Below are 13,312 nucleotides of genomic sequence, written 5' to 3' on the forward strand. Positions count from 1 at the left end.
AAACAAATCCTTCTCCGAAGTGTATGGTACACCAGTTGCTCATTTCCACAGGTTAATGAACTGTAGGTAGTGATGTTACACCTGTCATTTTTCCTGTGTCTCATTTTTATGCCTTTATTCGCAGCCCTGGGAGGGTTTCCACGCCGCACGTAACATGGCGTCAGCTGTCAGCACTACTGCAGGAGCGAAGGGGCCTCCTCCTTTACACCAGCACTAACAGGCAAGTGAGCAGAAGCAGAGGGGTGACTTTGAGCTAGGAGACACACATCTGAGTTCTAGTCCTAGCTTCCTAAATGTGTCCATTAACTGTGAAATCACCTCACTTGCAACATTTGAAACAATTGTCCTTAATGCCAGCACAGCAAGTGCCATCTAAAGTAGCCGTTTATTAAGTGTTTACCTACTTGCGCAGTACGTCCATTTTCAAAGTTCTAGGAACAAACATTTTTGTTGTGCCACTGCATTAAACACACAAAGACTGTGTGTTAAAGGACTGCGAGAATTTTCAATCTGAGACCCTGCTTTGAGAAAGATCCCCAGTGTTCTCCCTACTTGCTCCAAGTGATAAATCCTCCCTTCTTAAACAAACAAAAGAAATTTTAAGTTCTTTTAGAGTGTTAGGTGCCACCTTTTCATAAATTCATAACTTTTAATGTAAACGATTCCTCTGCTTTATCTGTTTTGAAAGTATAAAATTTTGTAAACTAAATCAGCTTCAAAAACAGAATAATAAAAAAGGATTGCTTAGCTGCAGTTCTGTCTATAACGGGATTTCGCTGGCTTGCTCAGAAATGTCAACATTTCAAGGGAAGCAAAAGAGCTTCAGGTGCCCCAGCGGTACCTGCTCCTCTGCGGCCCCATCAGCATCTCATTACAGCTGCCTCTCTAGCCCTTCCTGGTCAGAGCAGGTATTTCCAGCACTCTTTCCTCCTCCAGAAATGAAGTGACTTCACAAACATGCACTGAGTCTTCAGCACATGGACCCTGGTCTTTCAAGGTCTTGTAGCATAAATTCTAATGAGCCCACTCTCCAGTCTACAGAACAAACTAACCCATCCTCATTAACTAACCTGAACTAAGCCAGCTCACATAGTACCCAGCACTGCTAACTAACAGGAAGAAGCTGGTCAGAAGAAGTGAAGCGCCCAACAGACTGTGAGCACCCCCATCGGGCCAGGTTCCTTTTGTGTCTCCTCTCCACTTAATGCTCTCAGCACAGCAGCATCGCGATGCAGCAGCGGACCTGGGAGGTAGGGGCACGCTGGGAGGGACGGACCTGGAAGGGCACTGCCGAGGCTGCCCCATCCAGAGGCCTTCCTAGGATGTCGCCACCAGACCAAAATTTAAAGTGTTAATGAGCAAGTACTTCAACTAGTATATTTTACTGAAGCTTTCTACAGAAGGTGCTGTTCACTGGTGGAGAGGACTAATTAACCTTCACTAGTACATTTTGGGCTTGTTACCCTATTGTCTCTTGAAAATATTACTAAGAAATACACTGGCACACCAATTACAATTTACATTGTAATTAATTTATCCTACTGATAAACTAACACTTATTACCTTGTGGTCATTTACCTCATAGAAGTTTTATATTCTAATTGGGTTCAAATAATAGGGCTTAAAAAATTTTCTTCTGACTTCAATGCCTCAAAAAAAATATTTGATTTTGATGGTATTAAGCAATGTGAAGTCAAGTGGGCCTTAGAAAGCATCACTACGAACAAAGCTGGTGGAGGTGATCAAATTCCAGTTGAGCTATTTCAAATCCTAAAAGATGATGCTGTGAAAGTGCTGCACTCAATATGCCAGCAAATTTGGAAAACTCAGCAGTGGCCACAGGACTGGAAAAGGTCACTTTTCATTCCAATCCCAAAGAAAGGCAATGCCAAAGAATGCTCAAACTACCGCACAATTGCACTCATCTCACACGCTAGTATAGTAATGCTCCAAATTCTCCACACCAGGCTTCAGCAATATGTTAACTGTGGACTTCCAGATGTTCAAGCTGGTTTTAGAAAAAGCAGAGGAACCAGAGATGAAATCGCCAACATCCACTGGATCATTGAAAAGCAAGAGAGTTCCAGAAAAACATCTATTTCTGCTTTATTGAATATACCAAAGCCTTTGATTGTGTGGATCACAATAAACTGTGGAAAATTCTGAGAGAGATGGGAATACCAGACCACCTGACCTGCCTCTTGAGAAACCTATATGCAGGTCAGGAAGCAATAGTTAGAACTGGACATGGAACAACAGACTGGTTTCAAATAGGAAAAGGAGTACGTGAAGGCTGTATATTGTCACCCTGCTTATTTAACTTCTATGCAGAGTACATCATGAGAAATGCTGGGCTGGAAGAAGCACAAGCTGGAATCAAGATTGCCGGGAGAAATATCAATAACCTCAGATATGCAGATGACACCACCCTTATGGCTGAAAGTGAACAGGAACTAAAAAGCCTCTTGATGAAAGTGAAAGAGGACAGTGAAAAAGTTGGCTTAAAGCTCAACATTCAGAAAACGAAGATCATGGCATCTGGCCCCATCACCTCATGGGAAATAGATGGGGAAACAGTGGAAACAGTGTCAGACTTTATTCTTTTGGGCTCCAAAATCACTGCAGATGGTGACTGCAGCCATGACATTAAAAGACGCTTACTCCTTGGAAGAAAAGTTATGACCAACCTAGACAGCATATTGAAAAGCAGAGACATTACTTTGCCAACCATAGTCAAGGCTATGGTTTTTCCAGTAGTCATGTATGGATGTGAGAGTTGGACTGTGAAGAAAGCTGAGTGCTGAAGAATTGATGCTTTTAAACTGTGGTGTTGGAGAAGACTCTTGAGAATCCCTTGGACTGCAAGGAGATCCAACCAGTCCATTCTAAAGGAAATCAAGCCTGGGATTTCTTTGGAAGGAATGATGCTAAAGCTGAAACTCCAGTACTTTGGCCACCTCATGCGAAGAGCTGACTCACTGGAAAAGACTCTGATGCTGGGAGGGATTGGGGGCAGGAGGAGAAGGGGACGACAGAGGATGAGATGGCTGGATGGTATCACCGACTCAAAGGACATGAGTTTGAGTGAACTTCGGGAGATGGTTATGGACAGGGAGGCCTGGTGTGCTGCGATTCATGGGGTTGCAAAGAGTTGGACACGACTGAGCGACTGAACTGAACTGAAGCAGTTTAAGAAGCAGCCACATTTAGTGAAGTCAGAGAAAGACAAATATATTATATTGCTTATATGTGGAATCTAAAAAAATGGTACAAATGAATTTATTTACAAAACAGAAACAGAGTCACAGGTGTAGAAAACAAACTTATGGTTACCAAGGGGGTAGTCAGGGGAGGGATAAATTAGGAAATTGGGACTGACATATACACACTACTATATATAAAATAGATAACTAAAAAGGACCTACTGTACACAGGGAACTCTTCTCAATACTCTGTGATGCTCTACATGGGAAAAGAATCTGAAAGTGTGATGTATGTATATATACAAGTGAGTCACTTTGCTGTACAGGGGGAACTAACACAACATTGTAAATCAACTCAATTTCAATAAAATAAAAAAAAATAAACAAACATAAAAAAACCCAAGCCTTTCAGAAATGTTTGATGTGAATAACTGTCCCTCAAAAAGAAATCTTAGCCACTTAGCAGCTTATTACAGTGGGAAAAGTCAAACTCACATGATATATTTTAAAGTTTTGCAAAAGAAAATTATTAGATGAAAATGCTAATTACGTAGGAGAAAAGAAAGCTATTTAATTTCATGTTAAATGTATCATATACATGCTCAGTTAATGCAGTTGTAAAAAAGAATGTTGGGTACAGCTGCTACTCTAATGTTAACATACTGGAGTTTCTTTTAATAATGATATCCAGAATACATTTTTAGGCATATGAAAAGACAATTAAGTTGAAACCAGATGTGTTTCTGAGGAATACACTTATTTTTAAATTACTGGTTAGAAAACAGTAACTATGGAGGGGAAAACCATGAACCACTGCTAAGTACTGTGAGTGTTCAGTAATGGGTGGGCACCGTGCAAGAGGCTGAGACGGCAGCAGTACCAGGACGAGGCATGGAGCCTGAGGCTGCCTCCGGAGTGGGCACCAGACCAGCGTCGCCAGGGGCCATGGGTGGCAGCAGGCCAAGTGCTCCCACACACGCAGCCAGCGGGCATGGGGAGGGGCTGGGCTGGAACTCAGGCCTCCACGCCCCCGCTGGGGTCCTCACCCATGATGGCCCCACAGACAGGCACCCTGCACACCCTGCTGGGGGGCAGACAAGTCTTCCCCTGGCTAGCTTCTCTCAAGAAGCAGGAAGCACGGTGCGGGCAGAAGGGTCCTGCCCATCCCCCCTGCCTTCCCACACAGCAAGCAGACCAAGTGACTTCCCTTCTCTTCCAGCTGACCCCTGGCTTCGAATCTTCCCCAACCAAGTCTGCTTCTGAACCCACGCTGCTCATGACCTGTTTCTCTTCACGGTGACCATGAAGGGACCCCCTCTGCCTAACAACCTAGGGCACTACACCCCAGGTACCCACCACGGTCCCCGGGCGCCAGCCCTCCTGGGAAGGTGAAATGTACCATGAAAATCTGAAAACAATAGGAAAACCTCGTCTTCCTCTGCTGTCTTTGTTCACGACACAGTCATCCATCCACTCTGGTTCTATCCAGAAGGTTTCCAAGTTGCTCATTTTCCATCTCACTACATCTTTCGGACCATATTTTTCACCCACACTGAAAGGCCTTCATCAGAAATGCTCCTGGGAGTAAGTTTTGTGAGCTTATATAAATTAAGATGGAAATGTCAAGATAAAGCAGTCATCACAAGTCCCACTTATTTCCAACAGTCTTCATGGCCCCAGGACAAGGGATCAGGGTTTCAAAATACAAAGGCACTTATGAAAACAGTTATTTGTTTCTTGAATAAATTGTACTTCTCTGTTAAGAAACCGATTCTAGGGAATTTAGTTCAGAAATGTTGTTGTTCAGTCACTCAGTCGTGTCCGACTTTGTGACCCCACGGACTGCAACACGCTAGGCTTCTCTGTTTTTCCGTATTTCCCGGAGTTTGCTCAAACTCACATCCACTGAGTTAATAATGCCATCCAACCATCTCATCCTCTGTCGCCGTCTTTTCCTCCTGCCCTCAATCTTTCCCAGCATCAAGGTCTTGACATACTAGCAATTACTACTTACTTTATATACAACAAATGACAAGTAAGACCTCATTCAGAAATTAATGTGAAAACTTGTCTTTTTAGTGGTACAAAGTATTTACTTTAAATAACAAATATGCTGTTTCCTATTCAGAACACCTGCCTTACAATCAAATTCATATTTAAAAGGAACTAGGGCCTGAATCCAAGTTTTCCGGTTGAGATGTTCGCTGTACACTCTGATAGAGCATTATGTCTCAGAGGTTATCATTAGGACTGCTTCTTCATTCAGCGTCTTGCCTCTGTATTGCTTTCCTGAAATTATAAGTTTATTTATATTCACACTGCTGATGAAGAAACACAACTTTTAATTGTGAGCAGCTGTAATATCCGAGTGCGCGGCTGAACAAGTGCAACGAGGCGGTGTGTGCTGTCACAGCTCTGAGGGCCACACGGGGTCTTGTCTATGTGCCACTGAATTACTTTATTGGAGGTTTGTTTCTTGAGTTAATCTTCTCCTGATGAGGCTTTGAAACACTATGATTTGTTAATATTAATAACAGTTATCCAAAAAAAGCACTCCCGAAGCCTTTCTGTCTCTGTGGATTGACTGTAATACCATATTCCACAACATGTAGCTCTTTTGTGAACCACATGATCCCATTTTTAAACAAGTATTTAAATCCAAAAATATTTTATTACTCAAGAAGGCAACTATTAGAACAATTAAGGGGTGCGGTGATTGTATACAACCACAAGAAGAGAGTAATGTCTTTCTACTGTAAAATTTTAATATAAAACACAACTTTTAAAATATTAATAAACTGCTCTTTTAAAAATAAAAGAGCTAGTCTCAAAACAGTCTTTGATATTTCAACTTGCAAAGTACACCATGGCTGATCCTATTTGGGCTCTATTATCTCAAATGCCTTTACAACTATTCAGATAAAAGAGGCTCTAATTCACATAATGGCACCTATCACCTGTCTGTCTGTCAATGAGACATTTGAAAGCATCTTTTTATTAGAAACACAAATCAATATGCCCAAGGGATTATAATAACTGCTGGAAGCAAGCTGTATTATCATTTCATCCTTGCTGTTCTTGCTCTGAGCAACTTATTATTATGAATGGCGTGAAAATGGCAACCTGTCACAATTGATTTTTCTTAACCTCCTGCAAGAATTTTTCCCTCATAAATGTAATCAAGTATCATCTTATTAAATATATCTCAAGCTAGGCTTTATAAAACAGTCCATTACTCTAACTGTATTCCTTATAATTTAAAATTTCATCAAATATTACTATAAAAGTAACTGCTTTATAATATAAGCTTTTGATTTGTTCAAAGTTTTAAAACAGAATTTTTGAATTTTGTGTGGACACCAATCCCTGCTTCTCATCTGCCTCAGTGAGCACTACAAGGGGAACATTCTGATTCCAAGAAGCTCTAAGAATTTTTTTTTAGAAATTTCCTCCACTCTAATTACATTTTAGGGTTTATTCTTAATCCTCACGTCTGAATAAAACATGCTGCATTTTAAACAGTATTTTAATAAGCTCCTGCAGTAAGGATAAAACAGTATTTCTGATTATAAAATTATCAAGTTGGATTTATAGAATGAATTTCAAGGCCATTCTAGAAGGATGAATTTAAGCAGGATGTCTGCAAGTCACGGAGCTCAGTTACAGCCAATAAATCTATGCAGGATCCTCATTTATGAGACTGTGGTGTCTACTTGGGACAGTGGCGTCCACTTGGGACAGTGGCTCTCTGTCTCTGGTGTGTGTCAGAGACCCCAGAGGTTTGGACTGGGGAAGCCTGGGGGTCGGGGGGACTTCAGTCAGATCAGTGCCTGGATGGGAAGCTGATGTCACCAACCCAGGGCCACTCAACCTAGGGGTGTGGGTCAGGGGCCAGCGTAAGGCAGGAGGCTGAGCCCTGAAAGGCGCCAGGCTCCCTGCTGTATAAAAGGACACCCTTGGGATAAAACCCCACGATATCTGCCGCCACAGAGCGATGAACCCAGTGGGCACCTTGTGAAACCTAGTTCAGGTCCATGAGTGACTGCATTCCTCTCCTCCTTTGCTGTCTGAAGTTGTCTTTAAAAAAGCTGCTGGAGAACAAAACGGACAAAATGAAGACAAAAAGGAGAGTGGCTCCCACAAGGCTTTGGACACTAGCTGAGTATGTAACTTTTAAAGTATATTTTATGAAATAACCAGTACTAAACGGTCAAATGATCTAACACGCATCTAGGAGGATATTTTACACAGCACACAGGCTGGTCCACAAGAAGCCCAGCCTCAAAGGGGAAGTGATCCTCACACTCCGAGGACTGCAGAGAGCGCCTGGGGGTACTGCCAGAGGGCTCAGGGCTTCCCAAAGATGGACACTTGTGCCGTGTGCAGAAGCCTGGGAGGGCCTTGTGAGTGGACGTGGGTACTGAGAGTGATGATGTACAGGGCCACGGGGCACTGACCTCGCTGCCTGCTGGGGTTGGTGGGCAGTTACTGTCTGATATGGGAAGCTGTCACCCCTCTATTCCTCAGGTGCTCCCACCTGACAGCCTGGAACTGTGGACCAGACCATTCTCCACTTCTGCTCTGGGGCTCTTGACAATCAGCTTGAGAAGACCACATACTTGCTACTGGCTCCACCAGAACTCTAAGATGCAGCTGGGTCTCAGTAATTTAGGGGCCTGAATGGTTGAGCAATAATCTCAATGCTTTTAGTCTCAAACTCGTATCCTGTTCTGCATCAATTTCACTACATCAATTATCATCACTAACTTTCCCTAACAGTGCTGTAACTGTAGTGGTTTTCATCCTAGGAACTCACAGCAGTTAAAAATTCACATGACCCTTCTGGATTCATGATAATGGAAGTAGGAAACAAATGAAATATGGAGTAATGGGGTAGGGGGAGAGTGGGGAGATACTGGCAGATTAGCTGATGACTGTGAATCTTTATTTTGATTTTCATTGTTTTCTACTGAGGCACAGCTGATTCACCGTGCTGTGTTAGGCTAGGCCCTCAGCATGGCGATTCAGCTGTACAGCTATACATGCCGTCTTCTTCGGGCTCTTCCACAGCGCTGGAGGGGCTCCCTGTGCCGCACAGTAGGCCCCTGCTGGGGACATGCAGTGCTGTGTGTATGCTGATCCCAACCTCCTCTCTTATTTCTCAACCCCCTCATTCCCCTTTTGTAACCATAACTTTGTTTTCTGTGTCTGTGAGTGTAAATATTTTTCACAAAATCAAAGAAGCCAGGCCATATTTTAGATGGTAACTGTTCTCCATATTACAGTATATAATTTCTTGTTAAGAAATTATGTTTGTATATTTAAATTACTCATCAGATGCCTACAAAACTTATTCTTCCAAAACATATTTTTTCTCTGTGTAAACTAAGACTGTCTTTTCTTTTATTGGAAGCATCAATAGTCTTGTGATATTTTCTCACCAGAAACAAAATCAACACAATCTTTTCCCCACGGAGGCACTGGTCACCTTTCACTCCCACGGCTCCTCCGGTACTTCGGGCCTGGCCTAGAAGCCAGCCTGGTCTTCCCCGCTCCCCACCGGCCGAGCACTCCCGGCCGCCCCGCACCCAGACAGGTCTCTGCAGGACGTTCACGCCCCGCTCCTTCACCTGCTGGCCCTTCAGCTTCTCATCCCCAGGGCATCCACAGCACCAACCTGCCGCAGCCTGCCCGAGCTCCAGAAACGCCTTCCTCTCACTTCTCCTCTGCCTCAGCCCTTCATGACCGGCACCTGCAGGCTCTGTGAGGTTCCTCACTTCTCGTTCCAGCTCTGTGTGAAAGGCCTAGAAGCTCGCCGTAACCACACTGCGGGTGGGCAGCAGCGCGCGGCATTACACATCCCCAATTCTCCCTCTCCAAGGCTGGGGCAGGCCGCAGGGCCCCCGTCACTCCAGTGCTCGGGCTAAGAGAACACGGCTGCACTGCTGACTGGACAGACAGGACGCAGTGTACAACCTGCCATGCCAGCTTCTTATCCCCACAGTCACTGGGGTGTGTTTCCAGACAGGTCCACGAGGGGCTGCGCCGAGCAGAGCACCTGCCCACGCGTCAGATGTGTACATAAGCAGAGAGGAAACGTCTGGTGTGTGCCCTTCCACCTGACACTCCATCCCTCAATGTCCCCACAGACACTCACAGGGCAGCTCTCAGAGTGGACGGTTAGGAACAGTGTGGCTTCCCTGAAGAAGTCCGATGAAAGTCAAAGCGTTTTAAAGGTTAGTTTTTGTTTCCACTAGGTTTCTGTGAAATCCAGAAATGAGCTGGTTTAGGAAGCTACTGAGATGTAGTTTGCAGATAATAATGTCTTACAAATACTAAACATTTCTTTCTCCCCTTCTCTGTTTAAGATTCAAACATTACACATTCTTTTCATTCGACACACATCAACTCACCCTAAATAAATCACATCAGCTACTTTTTGCTCACTGTAGCATGCCTGTAACATTTTCCTGAATTTTATTCTTATAAATCTAGCATTTAACACTTAGAAAGATTTAATGACCGATGCACATTGAGAGATTTTATTTCTCTCCTAAGATGATTCCTTGATTTGTAAGACTGCTTCCATGTCAAGCTGGTGCTTCATCACCCAGAGTGTCTTTCGGGAGAAGCAGCCCCGCACGGACAAGGCAGGTCCCGCTCTGCGGCCCGCCAGCTCCGTCTGCTTGGGGGCCACTGTGCAGGCTCCTGACACCACATGCACAGCCTGTGAGCAGCTGGGAGCACTGCGAGGGCCTCCCACCAGAAGGACTGCAGCAAATGCTGGCCAAGCCCCAGGAAGGTGCGGCCACAGAAGGGACACATCTGCTCCCTGTGTGAGGCCGACAAGTGTCCGAGCAAGGGTCCAAGTCCAATCCTGCAGAACCAAGACGCTTTTCCTAACCCAAGGACACTGAGAAGGCTGTCTAAAACCAGGAGGAGGAGGAGAGGAGGAGCAGAGGAGGAGGGGAAGGCAGACACAGGGCCTGACAGGGCAGGAGCTGTTGGGGGTGTGTCTTGACTGGCAGTGGGGCTTGGGCACTCATTTCGACTTAATATTTCACCTCATAGAAAGGCAATAAGGAGAGGCAACATCTATCGAGTGCCCGGAGGCAAAGAGCTGGTCAGTGGCAACACCCAGAGTCTAGCCCAGGCCTCCAGGGTCAGAGTTCCTAACTGCATCATAAACCCAGGAAAGGTCACTGGCACCCAAGGGAACAGCTTACTGAGCTAACACCGAAGGTGACCTGAGAAGAGAAGTGGCCGTGGGCAGGCAGGGACAGTGACAGAGGCGAGCTGTGCTGAGGGCTGAGGGAGAGCTACAGAGCTATAGCAAAGAGCCTCAAGACTTTAGAGCTAATATTTGCAACTAAACTTATCCTCAAATAGCATCATAAATGTGAAAGTACGATGATTGAGGAAAAAAGCCTAGAAATCATACATGCATTATTAGACATCCCAGTTTCGCCTACTGAAGAGAAGAAAAACACCATACTTGCTGGAAAACACACATAACTATGTATGTGATGCTAACTCTTGTCATTAGTATAATAATTTATTTTTAAATAATTTAACTCTATTGCAGAATTACTGACATATATCTGATTTGCTCAAATTAAAGCAAAGTTTATAAAACTTGGTTTATATAAATTGATGAGATTTATTTCTCCCCATTATCAAAATCAGAATTTCTACTAAAACAACAGTAGCACAGCCTTTTTCTTTGACTTCTGTAAACATGCGCCAGGCAGACACCTGGAGCCCTAACAGACACAGAGACATGAGCCCCATCGACCTCACTGGTGACCCCTGCTCTCGGTCATCGCCGGAAAGCGGCTCTGCAAATGGCCCAACCATTCAGAGAATCAGGGATGCTCTGCTAGCCTCTGAAGGGTTAACTATTTTTTAAAATACTATTTGGCTGAAAAAATGAGACACATCCTGTCCTAAAAGGTATCTTCGCAAAGAATGATTTCATTTCTATCGCTTGGTTATAAAATTTCCTACAGAAGACAAGCTCTTCTGTTAATTACTCACATAGCAGGCACGGCTCCATAAGAGGACTTTTTGTTCTACTCAGATACACACAAATTATATTTCAAAGAAAAATGAGTAAAATGCAGTAAGAAAGAGCTTCTCATTCAGCAGATATTAGCATATATTACGACTTGATACAAAACATGTTACTTAAATAATAACTACTGAGAATTCAACCAACTTTTTGTTATGATTTAACTTATATACACAATGACTACATAAATAACAATTTTAGGACTATAATAGGAATAAAATTTTAGGAATATAATCTAGCAGTCTTTAAAACTAAAATCTAGTTTTCAACATGCTTCTTCTGAAATGGAAATAACTTAGAATTACTTTAACAATACACTATCAAGTTAAATACCATAAAAAGATTAATACAGATTCATTTTAAGTGAACCATCAACATAAAAATAGAGTGCAAATTATAAAATAGATTGAGGAGAAATTAAAAGACCCATAATTAACTGTTAAATTATGGGCAAATTATATATATAACAATGAAAATTTAAGAGATATATAAAACTCTGATTAAGCAAAGAAAAATTGTTCTGAAAATTCTTCCAGATAAGCTTGCTGTTACACAGAGAACCCACGTCCCAGATCACCAACACAGGAAGCCCTGCTCCTGTGACATGCATGAAGCTAACACGACCGAGCTGCCCGGAGCCGCCTGTCCTCTCCCAGGGAAAGCGGAGGCCGCTCATTAAAGCAGTCAGTGCTCCATCTAACCTACCTTGTTTTTTGGATTTGATGTGTTCATGACACTTCTCGTCTCTTTTCCAGTATAGATGACCACACCTATTACAGTACCTGCAAAACACAACAGTGGCCCTTATAGAGAAACTCAAACGGTAAGCACAGGGCTAACACCTCCGAGTTAATCATTTGACGGAAAATATTAATGTACCATTTGATTCTATACATATTTGTCTAACAGCATATTTAATTTTGGTAGCGCAATAAAATCTAATCTCAACTTTAAAAACAGGCTTTGAAAAACTCAACTGACTTCTCGCGCAATGAAAACGCACTCTCTGTGGCGACAGCAGGAAGCGTGACAGCAGAAGTCGGTCGTTCGCGAACGCCCGCTAACACGGGGCTTAAGCACTGAGGTTACGCTGGGAGAGCCTATGTTAAGCTGGCCAAACTTGCGACCACAAACTACACACCACCAGGTGAGCCTTTTCCGTTGAACAAGAGTCTGAGAGCACCTTTCCACTGTAAAGATTCAGGACAACCAGGTACAAGAAACTTTGTGGACATTTCGGCATACAGACAGTGAAAACAGTAAGAGAACTATTATAAAGACAGTATTTGCTTTTGGAATTTGTATGTCGCTTTTACTCACATCTCCTTAAAGTTTGGTTTTCTAATCATACATGTCAGAAAGAAAATGTTAACTGTGTGCTCTATCAAGCTTAAGATAAAAGAATGATAAAATGCCCCAAGAATGACCTATAGATTACAAAGGCTCAGATCAGAGGTACTCATTTCTGAAATATCAACTTAAAAACCATGGGGATGTCCCTGGCGCTCCGGTGGTTGAGAATCCGCCTTGCAGTGCAGGGGACGCAGGTTTGGTCCCTGCTTGGGGAACTAAGATCTCACATGCTGCAGGGAAATCACAGGGCATGAGTGAAAGTCACTCAGTTGTGTCCGATTCTGTGACCCCACGGGCCATGGAATTCTCCAGGCCAGAATACCGGAGTGGATAGCCTTTCCCTTCTCCAGGGGATCTTCCCCAAAATGCAAGGAAGATCCTGTGGGCTGAAATTAAGGCCCGAGGCAGCCAAATAAAAAAGTGAAAATACCTAAACACAAAAACATGGAAGTCTGTTTTGTGAACTGCTGCTATGAGTAATTTATATTCCTAACTTTCACAAAATTTGAAGGTGAGAAATATAATTGAGGTGAGAAAGACAATGTCTATACTATTGACTGAAGTCAACCACTGCACAACTAACCATGCAATTATATGAGCCTCTGCTATCTCTTTACTGTGGCTTGTGGAATCTGCAGCACTGAGGCAGGACCTGTGGGGCAGATGCGGCCGTGGTGATCTCGGG

General features: G+C 43.5%; 1 protein-coding gene across 7 annotated transcripts in view; it reads right to left on the reverse strand.

Annotated features, from left to right (window-relative positions):
• The window catches only part of ATP9B (ATPase phospholipid transporting 9B (putative)), a 156,566-nt gene that overhangs the window by 63,484 nt on the left and 79,770 nt on the right, over window positions 1-13,312 (reverse strand). For all 7 annotated transcript variants that reach the window (XM_042239458.1, XM_027960865.2, XM_042239456.1 and 4 more), the window contains one exon: window positions 11,980-12,056. In XM_042239458.1, coding sequence (XP_042095392.1) covers window positions 11,980-12,056 — 77 coding nt within the window. The remainder of the gene's footprint in view (window positions 1-11,979; window positions 12,057-13,312) is intronic.

The sequence above is a fragment of the Ovis aries genome, chromosome 23 (genome assembly GCF_016772045.2).
Source record: "Ovis aries strain OAR_USU_Benz2616 breed Rambouillet chromosome 23, ARS-UI_Ramb_v3.0, whole genome shotgun sequence".
Taxonomy (NCBI): domain Eukaryota; kingdom Metazoa; phylum Chordata; class Mammalia; order Artiodactyla; family Bovidae; genus Ovis; species Ovis aries.